The 12,382-nt window shown below is 38.0% G+C and overlaps 1 protein-coding gene across 3 annotated transcripts in view; it reads left to right on the top strand.

The window, feature by feature from the left end:
• The window catches only part of YLPM1 (YLP motif containing 1), a 96,668-nt gene that overhangs the window by 37,971 nt on the left and 46,315 nt on the right, over positions 1 to 12,382 (top strand). For 2 of the 3 annotated variants that reach the window (XM_050955640.1, XM_050955639.1), the window contains exons 10-17: positions 109 to 254; positions 1,412 to 1,566; positions 2,369 to 2,431; positions 2,857 to 2,976; positions 3,304 to 3,480; positions 3,727 to 3,810; positions 4,083 to 4,166; positions 5,724 to 5,810. In XM_050955640.1, the coding sequence (XP_050811597.1) occupies positions 109 to 254; positions 1,412 to 1,566; positions 2,369 to 2,431; positions 2,857 to 2,976; positions 3,304 to 3,480; positions 3,727 to 3,810; positions 4,083 to 4,166; positions 5,724 to 5,810 (916 nt within the window). Of the gene's footprint in view, positions 1 to 108; positions 255 to 1,411; positions 1,567 to 2,368; positions 2,432 to 2,856; positions 2,977 to 3,303; positions 3,481 to 3,726; positions 3,811 to 4,082; positions 4,167 to 5,723; positions 5,811 to 9,199; positions 9,252 to 12,382 lie in introns of all 3 variants that reach the window. The other variant, XM_050955638.1, reaches the window with a different exon arrangement.

The raw sequence follows: 12,382 nt of genomic DNA on the forward strand, positions 1-12,382 counted from the left end.
GACTCAATTTCATTTGAAGGACATATGTTTGTATACTGATTGGGAATTCAGAGCTGTGCTCTATTGTAGAAATCCGAGAGCTATACAAAGTGCTGTTTCTTCTGGCAGGGCACCTCCAACTGGACCTTCAAGGACTCAATCTTACCGTGACAAGAAAGAGCATCCCGCCTCAAGGCGAGGGGGCTTTGAAAGACCGTCATATGAACGAAAGCCTGATCGCCCGACCTATGATCATGGACCTTCCATGTTTGGAGGTATGGTTCCTTAGTCCCAAAGTAATACTACAGTTTTGGGAAAATGAAACCAAGAAGATAGGATCAAAAGAAGATGAGCTTGATAGTTATAAATGTTAATGGCATTTATCAGAGCAGTGTCTGTCTTGTTCTTGTGATCTTCTGTCTCTCACTGGTTATGAGATCTAGAAAGTAGCAGTGAGATATTTTGCCCACCAATTATACAAATGTTTGTGATCAGAATTGCTTAGGACTGCACTTGTGGCTCACTTGGTATTGACATCTGTAAAGTCTGACACCTGACACTAAAAGTGCAACTCTGTATGATCGTATGTAATAATCATGATGCCATGGGCTGAGCTGATTTGATTTCAGTTTTCAGAAGTCAGAGGGAGGGGGTTCTGATGGTCTCAAAAGCAAGAATCCCACAGATCAATATCTTGTAAGAAGAACGATAAACTGTCTATCTTGGATAATAATAAACTCAGCACAGTGGCGTCTGAGCACCTGAGTGGAAGTGAGTCAGAACAAAACTATCAGAACCACCTGTGAGGTTTTAGGACTTCATCACACCCTTATGTAGTATGGATTCTGATAAAAGAATTTCCCATGGTATTCAGAGTTGAGTCTGACTTCTTTTCCCTGCTTTGCAGAATTGTGAATTAATCATAGACATTACAAAGACCAGTCCGTTTTCCTTGTTTATATAGACTGAATAAAGATGCTTAGCATTTATATAGGGGATTTACATATTCAAAGCATTTTATAAACATTCATTAAGCCTCAGAACTCCCCTGGAATGTAGGTCATTATTCCCATTTTTCAGTTTACAAAGAGGTTAAGCAACTTTCCTAAGGCCACAGAGGAAGTCACTGGCAAAGTTGAGACTTGAACTAAAATCTTGTATTCCAGTCTTGTTCTTCTTTGACTAAACCTTTCCACCCTTTGGAAATATGGTCATATTTCTGTCAGTCCAGATTTTCTCTTTTTTATGGCATTGGTTAAATGGGACTGGTTGTGTCTTCTCCTCTACCAATCAGATCTTAAATTGAGGCTAAACCACACTGTCTTGGAAATCACTGGGGTCTGTTAGAATCCTGTGAACTGAGCTTTCTGATTTAGATTTGTGATTACAGTGAGCCGAGAAAATACTTGTGTGCAATTACTGAAATTTGTAGGTGATCGGAGAAATTACCCTGAGGAGAGGATGCCTATTTCGGCTCCATCAGTACCTCGCCAGCCACCCCCTGCTCCCCGGATAGAGAGGAAACCAGAGTCTAAGAATGTGGATGATATTTTGAAGCCACCAGGACGGGACAGCAGGCCAGAGAGAGTGAGTAGCATGGAGCTGCTATCCATTCTGAAGGCAACAAGCAGTGTTAAGGGGCCTGTATTCTGATCCATTTCCCATACGCAGTATGCATGTTCCTAAAGCAAATCCCTGCCCCATCTAAAGCCATTGAATAATTTGTGAGCCCCAAAATGGGGAGTAGATTGAACATGTAAAACATAACTTGTTAATTTTGGTGTTCTCATAGACCAAGGAAAGACTGCAGAAAATGATTTGGGAACAATGCTGTGCAGGTTCAATTTGGGGGAGCTCCAAGAAGGCTTTGCTGCTGATACAAATAGAATAATGCAACATAATCACGTGGAATACATCTGAGATATAAACCTCTTGGATTTGGGAGTGCAAGAATAGGATTCCTATTAATTGAGAATATTTGTGTTTCAGAATTCTTTCTGAGAGCAGTCTTTGACTGTGTGATATGTGGGAGGGATGGCTTGGCCATATACTGTATAGGGAGGGAAGAAAAAGTTGATGTACATACATTGGCAAAGGATTGTATAGTTAAGCTAGGCTCATACTACTAACTTTATTTTAACAAATTCAATCTTACATTATAGGGCCAGATATTCAGCAGGTGTCTGCTGAGGTTATGGTTCTGACAGGGCACAATAAAAACAGTTAAGGAACATGTCATAGTGCTGGCTCTGTTTTGTGATTCTGTATCCAATGAGTATGCAAGATTGTGAGCCAGAGCACGTTGGTTGGTAGGCAGGCCACGTCCCATACTCAGGGATTCTGTTGAATGCAGCCCAAAAAGTCATCTTTCATGCTGTCTTTATATCAGATTGTCATCATAATGAGAGGATTGCCAGGCAGTGGAAAGACACATGTAGCAAAGCTCATCCGGGTAAGTAGATAAATACCTACTTTTCTATATGTTGCCAAACTCTTTAACTGTAAAACATCAGCATATCTCTAGGAATGTGCCTCTACGTGCACACTTCTTCTCTCCTTTCCTTCTGTTTGTCCAGTGCACGGGGGAGATCATGTTAGGTCAGTCCCTTGGAAGAAGCAATCCTGGATCTGGAAACTCAGTCTCTAATTGCTTTAGATTCTGGTTCTTCAGATGATTGGGTATCCCCTTCCAGAACTAGAGGGAAAGGCAGCTAGGATGACTGAAATAAAAAGAAAGGTGTTCAGTTACAGGGGATAGTAAAATGTTATTTTCTTTCTCCTACTGAATGTGGATCAGATCGCTGGGGTGTGCTCTCAGCATAGTGAGGGCCCACATTATAGAATGGAAATTGAATTTGTTGGTTGTTTCTTTCCCAGGACAAAGAGGTGGAGTGTGGAGGACCTGCACCCAGAGTTCTCAGCCTGGATGACTATTTCATCACCGAAGTGGAGAAAGAGGAGAGAGACCCAGATACAGGAAAAAAAGTGAAAAAGAAGGTATACTCAGTTTGTGTCTCCGTTGACTTAGATCTTTGCTTGAGAAAGGAAGGAAAGGTGTTTTTTTTTAAGGAGGCATATAACAACAGTGTAATTACATTTAGGGCTGGAACTTGCTGTTCGGATGCCATGGTGTTCTTTTGAACAAGGCATTTCTTTGTGTGGCCAAATTAGAGAGAATCTGTGGGCAAGTTTTCTAGCAATCTACTTGGAGAGGGAAGTTTGCTTCTGCTGCCCTTATGCTCAGTGGTTGTGATATCAGGATTTGAACACCAGCCATTTTAGAACTCCTGCTTTCTCCTGACCTGCTTTTTGTCCTGGACCCAGGTGATGGAGTATGAGTATGAAGCTGATATGGAAGAGACCTACCGCACCAGTATGTTTAAAACTTTCAAAAAGACCTTGGATGATGGCTTCTTCCCTTTCATTATCCTGGATGCCATCAATGACAGGGTGCGCCATTTTGAGCAGTTCTGGAGTGCAGCGAAAACCAAGGGCTTTGAGGTAATGATGTCAGGAGGCATTCACACTCACCAGTACCTCTAAAACAATGAGCCCTCGTCAGGAAAATGGAACCCCCAGTCAGTCCTGCTGGTGTTTAGTATTAAATGCTCACTCATGTATCAGTGTTTACATCTTCTGCACATGCAGCTCACACGTACATTCACTCTTTGGGAAAACTGCTTTAGATAATAACATATTAATTCTCTGATGAGTTTATGGTGTCTAATACTAATTTTCTCTTTCTAGGTGTATTTAGCTGAGATGAGTGCAGATAACCAGACTTGTGCCAAGAGGAATATCCATGGACGCAAGCTAAAGGAGATCAATAGGGTAACTGTATATAGAAGTGGAGTCACAGGGGTTATTGAAGTTAGATTTCTTTGGGCTTTCAGGTCCATTGATGTTGGTGAAACCTCATATTGTTTTAGAACAAATATATCCCTCACTCTTTTGAAGATGGGCCCATATTCCCTGTGATTATTTCAGTAGGATAGCTGCAATGTAACTGTAATCAAGAAAGATTTGTTCACTCCTGATCAAAGACCCACTTTTTCAGTGTGGTGTGTTGTAGGAAGTGCTATATTTTGTATGTCTCTTGTTAGATGTCTGATCACTGGGAGACTGCGCCACGTCACATGATGCGCTTGGACATTCGTTCTTTGTTGCAGGATGCTGCTATTGAAGAGGTGAGTGTCACTCTATTTGAATGAAGTGGAGAGTATATGCATTTGTGTTCATATTGAAAATGTAAATTGCAGAAGAGAAGTTTTTTTATTATTTGTTAAGTACCAGAAGTCTGTTTAGCACTTTACAAACCAAATATGGTTAAGACTTACCCAGGCACAAGAACAACTTGAGGGATTTTACTGCTGCATTTGTGGAGACCATGCTCTCATTTCTTAAGGGAAGAGTGGAAGCTATTTTGTCCTCCACTAACTATTGACTGTCAGTTAAAGAGTATCTTTACCTGCTCTGAAGAAACTAAGCATTCCTGCAGGATTGTTGCAGCTGTGTAACTTATTTAAGTAGTAGGGTCATAAGTTTGAAAAATGTTGTGAGCTTGGCAAAACCCCATTGTTTCCTCCAAGTCCTTGCTTTGGGAAATCCAGAGACTCTGTCACAGAAAACAAATATCTGGATCTAGACTATGTGGCTGGAGAGGAGTTCTTTGAGAGAAAAACATGTTGCTCTCTGTGTACCAAAGGGAATTTCATTTGACATGCATCCTTGGCATTTTAGCTTTCTGTATTGCTGTAATCTTGTTAGTCAGATATTTTAGTAAGTCAAGAGATCTTGGACTACATTGGTGCACAAATCATGTACATTTTGAGTGCAGCACAGCTGTATGCTGACTTCAGAGCAGCTTTCATAGCGGGCTTAGAAACTCCTGAGCTACGAAAATAGGAAATCAGAATTTATTCTTTTCAACTTAACAACTCCTTACAAACCATGAGGTCAACACTTCATTTTCCAGTCTACAGATACTAATGCTCTTGAAACTAGTAATCTCAAAGAGAGGAGCCAAAAGCCTGAGCTCTCAGGAAGGGAGAGTGTGAGAATAGACTTGGAATTTATTCTGCTTTAATGTGGGCTTCCGTTAATGGCGTGAGGAACTGCAGACCCATTGAGAAGATTTTATATTCCTTGATGCATATGTGAACATCAGCAGAGATGGATCCCAAAAAGTAATCAGTTATATGGGGCAAAATTGAATATGTGCATAAATTATTCCTGCATGTGATAATATTCCTCTGTTTTTTCCAAGGTATCTGTCACTCTGGTATCTAAAGTACTCCAAAGTAAAGGCTGAGTAGAGACATGTTGGTAGGTAGAGAGGGCATTTCCCGGTGATATAAGTTGCAAGTTTGGGATCCTTGCAGAGACTTCAGGTTTTAACATGAATTTGTGTACAGTTTGCATGTGTGTAAAATGAGAGAATGTCTTACTATTACAGGCTCCAGTAACACAAAAGGATATATCTGGTGGAGAAGGTCTTGACTTTCCCTCACCAAATTTCCCATTCTTTTCTGTGGCAAGAATAGAATCTGAAATGAAACCATTTCTGTAGGGAAGAAAATGGAGTCTATCTCAATATATTGCACCAATATATTTGTCTGAATAAATCCCCTCATCCTGTTCTCTCTTTGTTGGAGTTTGGGGTCTACTCTGCACTCTTCGGATAAGCAAATAATACTTAGAAGGCAAACGGTGCAGCATAATTCTGTGTGTGTGTTTTGGACTAGGTGGAGATGGAGGATTTTGATGCTAATATTGAAGATCAGAAAGAAGAATCCAAGAAAGATACAGCAGAGGAAGAAGAAAGCGAACTGGTAGGAGATACCTCACCCATCTCCAACAAAGTATATTTTATTGAAATAACTAAAATGGAGTCTTAACTATTATAAATCCCAAACTTCTGCCACTCCCAGGAGTCTAATGCTAATACATACATTGTTTGTGATTTGTTTCTTATGCATGTCTGAGCAGATTTTAGTACTAAATCTTGGTCTGTTTTTCTTAATTGATTTAAAAAATCCGTGACTATATTTACTATGAATAGGAATAGTATTCTCATCCAAGCATAGTACCATGCTCCAGGCACACATCTACAAGCTACAACCTCTGGAGCCTGCTTTTTGTAGACAATTCAAGTTTGAAACTTCTCAGGTGGGGAAGGGGAAAGCACATGTACTGTTACGTATGGAATACCCTGTGTAAGTACAAAGACATGCAGAAACGATGTGGTGCGAACAGAGTTTATTTAAGCTTAGCTTACTTAAAATTGCACTTGTCTTACAAACGCTTCTTGACTAAAGTAGTATCTCACACCACTTAATGCTGTATTTATCTCTTAGAAAGGTTTGGGAATAAGCATGTAGTCTTTGCCAAAGTGCACTCTCTTTGGTTGCTAATAATAGCTGATTACTCAGTCTTGAGGAGGTATATAATTCAGATAACTGAAACCTGGAGAGTGGGCTTTAAGCTTGGTTTTATTTGCCAAATATTTAAAAGGCCATGATGGCATATTAAATAAATGTAACTTCTTGGAGCTGTATCTACTCAGTGCTTGATGAATTGTACGTGCCAAATCCTGGCTCCCACTACCAAAGAGCTAAATTGCAATTAAGAAAAGGTAACAGTGATTCTGAGAGACACTGAGACCTTTTTCCTGATGAAAGCTCACTATTCTTTAGGAATGGGGTCAGCGCCGATAGTCTCTAGAAGAGAAAGGAAATATAAAAGTTAAAGAAAAAATCTCTATAGGCAGAGTAGAGATTAATAAACTTTTTTTTTCTATTGATGACTCATTTATTCTCTTTACTAAGTTATCCTTTGACAGAGAGAATAAGTCTGAATAAAGTGTGATCAGGAGTTCCATCTAAAGACATTTCACTGTTCGCAGGAACATGGCTATTAACTTCGGATTGCCTGGAAATGGGCCATACCTAAAACAGATAGTAGTGTCTTTAGTTTTCAGGAGCAACTTGTATAAAAGTGTGTGTGTGTGTGTGTCTATTATGCAATACATATAACCACAGATTTGAGTTGCATAAATCAAAGAGAAAGTGTGTGGGGGGGTGAAAATTGAGCAAATTATTAATTAAAAACAGTCCAGATATAAATATGGCTTCCATTCAGAAACACAAGAGGAAAAGCAGCAAAAAGTTATCTACTATGGTTATCTCTTCTTCTCTCTGATGTGGTCAATGTCAGGGAGAGGCAAGTCAGACTAATACAGAAAGATGAAACAGTGCACTGTCCTTGATATCTGTTGTCTTTTTGAGAGCAGTTGGTGGGAGTACTTGTATTTATTTTGTTACCCTTCCATTTTGCTCTTGGAGAAGGAGGAGTCAGAAGCACCTATGAACTGGCAAATGTCCCTGAGAGACTGTCTTGCACCAAAAGGTGACATCCGAATCTTGTCTTATACTAACTGAAGGAGGAGGATACGGCACAGATTCAGCACACAGTACACAGGGCATTTAATTCACACCATCATATAGGGTGTCCAGATGTGCCGATTGTATAGGGACAGTCCTGATATTTAGGGCTTTGTCTTATATAGGTGCCTGTTACCCCCTACCCCCATCCCAATTTTTCACACTTGCTTTCTGGTCACCCTACCATCATAGTCACTCATACTTTGATATATCAACTCTACTGGATTCTTTATATAGTTCAAAAGAACCTTTCTGTTTTGTGCTTGATGATATGAAGTATTGACATTTTTAATTCAGTGTTGTCAGCATATTAGTAAAACTAGTGCAATTAGCACAGTGTTCCATAAAATGCAGTGTTCTAGTAGTAAATGAGCTTTTGAACAGGTTTTAACGCACAACTACTAAAATGTTTGATGTAAATATACATGTTCGTTACAGTGAATGATTACAACACAGATGACTTAATTCCTACTAAATACATATTTGATTTAAAAAACTACTTGCAATTTAAAATACATAATCTGTAGTAAATTAAAAATCATTCTTAAAATACTGAAACTACAACTGGATAAAAGATAGAATTGTATAAAAACTTCAGAAGAGTCATGCTGTGGTGTATATAAATACAATATATGCAACAGCAGCATCTCTCTCTAGAATGTTATACTCTAATCTAGTAGTCAGCCTGTATAGTGCCAGTATACCCTAATATCTATAGAGAATAGAAATGGAGTTTAGTGTAATAAAATTGATCTAAGGATTGGGACTAATCTCTTGCTGAAACCTGTTTATAGGGATGCTTACCCCCTTTAGAGAGAATAATACTTATAACAAGTTTCTCATACAATATGTTGGCTTTTTAATATGATAACATAGAATCATTAAATAGTATAACAATTTAAGTAGCTAAAACTGGAGTATATGAGAGATCATGGGCAAATAGTATAACTAAATCCTCACTGAGAAAGCACTGTAAAATGGAAATATCATAAAAGAATAATCAAATGGATGCTTGCAAAATTTAAAATTGAGTCACATGGAATAAAGTAGCTGAATACTTTTTACATATAAAATGCATTCTTTCTATTATTGATACAATAGTTGCATTTGTATGACCAGCAATGTTTGAACTATGATACATTTGCAGTTTTTCAATAAGCAACTTTTTTTAGTGTTTATATCTCATGTTTCAACAAAATCTAACTCTAATTTAAACTGATAAAACCTTTTTTTAAAAAAAGGATTTACCATTTAATGTTAGGAGTTCATACTAAGTTGACTTTGCATACTAAATTTTTGTTTGTTCCTTTAATAGGAATATTCAGTGAAGTCTTGCTGTAGTGAATTGTTCTGGAAATACATTCTTAAGAGCATATGGCTAATGTAATTTTTTTTTTTTGCAGTTGTATTTGTAATGCATTGAATATTCTCAACACCTGATAATTTTTGTTACAAAACCTATGCCATTTTGGGCAATATAATGTTGTAACTTTGCATACAGTTTCAGTACTATTGCTATCTGTTAAATTTGTTCTGTGTTTGCAGAAGCAGCGCTCTTGTAGCAATGCAAAAGAGCCACTAAAAGCACTGAATATAAAGTGGTTATAGAAGTTCTGAAGTATCTAGTAACCCGTTTTCCCTTAGTTGCTAACTGTGAATTGCACTTTACCAAAAGAAATGTTTTAAGCTCCCATTATAATGCTTTTTCCAGTTCAAAAGTGATATGTGTGTGTGTGTGTGTCTCTAATCCTTCGAGCTTCTCTCTATGTGTGATTTAGGGTTACATTCCGAAAAGCAAATGGGAGATGGACACTTCTGAGGCAAAGCTAGGTGGGTATTTTTTTTTTCCTGTTTTCTATAGTTGGTATCTGATGGTACGTGCAGAACTTTAATTTGCTTATTTGTGATGTTTTTCTTGCCAAAGACAAAATGGCTTGTATTGATCTCATAGATGTATATGTGAATCTACAAGACCTTTCTCTTCCATATAAAATGTAGGTTCTCTCTTCTGCGATAGTAAAGGTAGAGATAGTCTAATGTTCCTAGCCATAGCTGTTTTACACGCTTTGACATAGAGTATACATTTCCATACTGATGCTCATCCACCTGTTCAAAGAAAGTAGTTTGTTTAAAAAGAAAAAAAATGCAATAATTCATTCTTCCTCTGTGTTGTAAATAGGCAACTGAATCCATTCACACTACACCACATTCGTATTCGTGCTGCATACATTTTTTTCTTGACTCTAAATTTTCAATTGAAAAAGTGTCTGTCTTGTAACATGGGTGTGGTGCTGGCTGAAGGAAGGGCTGGTGTACCCTTCTCCTTGCATTTTCATTCAGTTTTACTACGGCATCTCACAAAGGGGTTAGAAACATAAATACTATACCTTATCCTGCTTCTGTTTTATATTTACTTTTTTTGAGCTAACAGGAGAATATGGTTAATTTAATAATCAAGGAGAGACTGTTTTTTCTTAAGAGAAATGTTTAGTAGGGAACAGTACTGGAGAGCCTTCCAAAACTGTCATGTGACCAGATAGCAAAAAGCGCCACACTCTGAATCTGGTTCTGAATGATCCAGTCATAATCACTTTCTTTCAAAGACCTAGATATAAAAATTACTGTCAGCTGTTCAAATGAAATTCCTTGAGAGTTGTGGGACACTTTTCACGGGATTCAGAATGGACCTTTCTGGAATAGAAGGGGATGATTTTAACTCCACTACCATTCTCACTGATGTTGCTGTTCTGCTGGATGTTATCTGTTATAACTGATATTTCCATCAAAATCAGGAAGAGATATGCAGGCACAAGGCCGAGTGATGGAGCATGTGTGCATGCAAAGGAATTTCCATTAATATGCAATTTTTGAGCAACAATGTTTCTTTCAGGAATGGTACTAAAACAAGATCTTGGAACAAACCTGAGTAAAAGGATCACTTTCAGTCACCTTTATGAGAAAATAATAAATATCTGAAAGGGGATGTGTAGTGTAAATTTCAAAGAGAAAGTTCACTACATATAACTGCTTCACCCTCTGAACTGAGTCTGAGTATGGGATACATGCCTCTATATTCTTGTTTTCAAACCCTAACTGCATCATAGAAATGGCACCAGAAGACTCTGTTTACATAAATGGCCTTTTGTTGCCTTTTGTTTGACTGCTTTGCAGCAGCATCTCTTCTGCTGCCAAGTTCTCTTGATGAGTCATTGAAATCCTGATGGAACATCTAGACTTCCTGATACCCTCAGCACCGCTGGATGAGCCTTTTCGCAGTATCTGAGGCCTATCAAACAGCTAAGCAAATAAAGAAGAAACTTATTCCGAGGCTTGTGTGCATTCTTTCTGTAGAATTCACAATCCTGGTCCATTGTTAAGCTTATTTCTTAGAGCTTGCTGTGATAATTTTAAAGAAATGTTGCTTTGGAAATCATAGCGGAAAATACTGTATGTATGGTTAAAAAATTGAAAGCTGCTGGTTATCGTATTATATTCTAAATAATTCTTGTTTTTCATTAAATGTGCATAAGAGGAACGGAAGTGTCCCATTACACACAACTAACATTTTTAAACACCCCCACCCCCCAAAAATCCCTCAGTTACACATATTTTACGAATACTAAATACAGAAGCCTAAAATGTGTATGATACATAGAACAATTAAACTGTTTTAAATACAAATCATTCTTTGTGTAGCATCCCCAGCAAAACTGAATATGGGTTGCAGCAGAAACTAACAAATTAGAGGTTTTAAAAATATCCTCCCGCCTCCATTGTTAAGTGTCACTAATAAAAAATAGAAGCAAAATAATTGTTTATATAATATGCTTTCCAGGTCTCAAATCCAAACTGTAAAAGAAATATAGGATCATCTCCACTTAACCCAAATATGTACAAATAAATATATAATAAACTGCAAGGTTAAACTCCTTACAAAATGATGGTGTTAGCCACTGCTCTTGACATCAGCTGTTCACATTTCTTGTAACTAGCTTTCATCAGGAACTCAGCTAACAGGACACCAGTATTCCACAGTCACCGTGTCCTGTTGCTAAAGAGGTCCCTGGAAACAGACTGAATCTATCTCAGTTTTGATATAAATAGCCCCTTCCCCAATAAGTCTCAATTCTACAAAAAGCTATAGAAAAAACAAAATATGCTAAAAACAGGTATCATATCGCTACAAAGAGCCCTACATTCCATTGTAATGGATTCTGTTTCCTAGAAGATTGCTCTATAAATTCAGGCATTGTCAGCCAAAACTGTGGTTAAAAATCTTGCATTTTGGGACTTAAAAGTGATTATATCAGATCCATCCTAGGATTTCCAGGGTAATGCTTGGTGAGCCATAATTATTCCCAAGAGTCCATTTCAGCAATGACTGATTAAAAGTATATACTAAATGGTATGTAAAGCTGTAATACAGATTTGTTATTCCAGATTTGGGTTGTTTCCTGGGAGATGCTGGCCAGTCCAGCATGTTTACAGCCCGTAGACAGGCTTTTACAGAGGTGCAAGGGTTTAAAGGCAGAATCTTAAGCCAAATACATTTCTTTGATGGAATCGGTTCACCCAGATCACTTGGCAGCTACAAATTCTGTTGTGCTTTCTATTTTTATTTATAAATATTATTACAGGTACAACAGAATTTTACTGGCTACAGTATGTCATGGAGAATGTCTGAAATGTTGAGCTTTTGGCTGAACATACTTGTGACAGTCACCAAGAACATGAAAATCTCCTTGCCTCAGAGTTCTTGCTTTGGTTAATATTTATTCTGGTGGGGATGGTACATTCCTCTTCTGAATACTGTGTTCCTGCGTACTGCTGCCCATTTTCCGTGTGTGTTCTGGATATAACCACAGCCACATTTTCATTTAAAATGTAACTACTGCTATATCAATGTGCCCTTCTCTATTTGTGCAGCAAGTTCTTCCATTTACAGCTTACAGAAATGGGCT

This window comes from Gopherus flavomarginatus, chromosome 5 (assembly GCF_025201925.1).
Source record: "Gopherus flavomarginatus isolate rGopFla2 chromosome 5, rGopFla2.mat.asm, whole genome shotgun sequence".
Taxonomy (NCBI): Eukaryota; Metazoa; Chordata; order Testudines; family Testudinidae; genus Gopherus; species Gopherus flavomarginatus.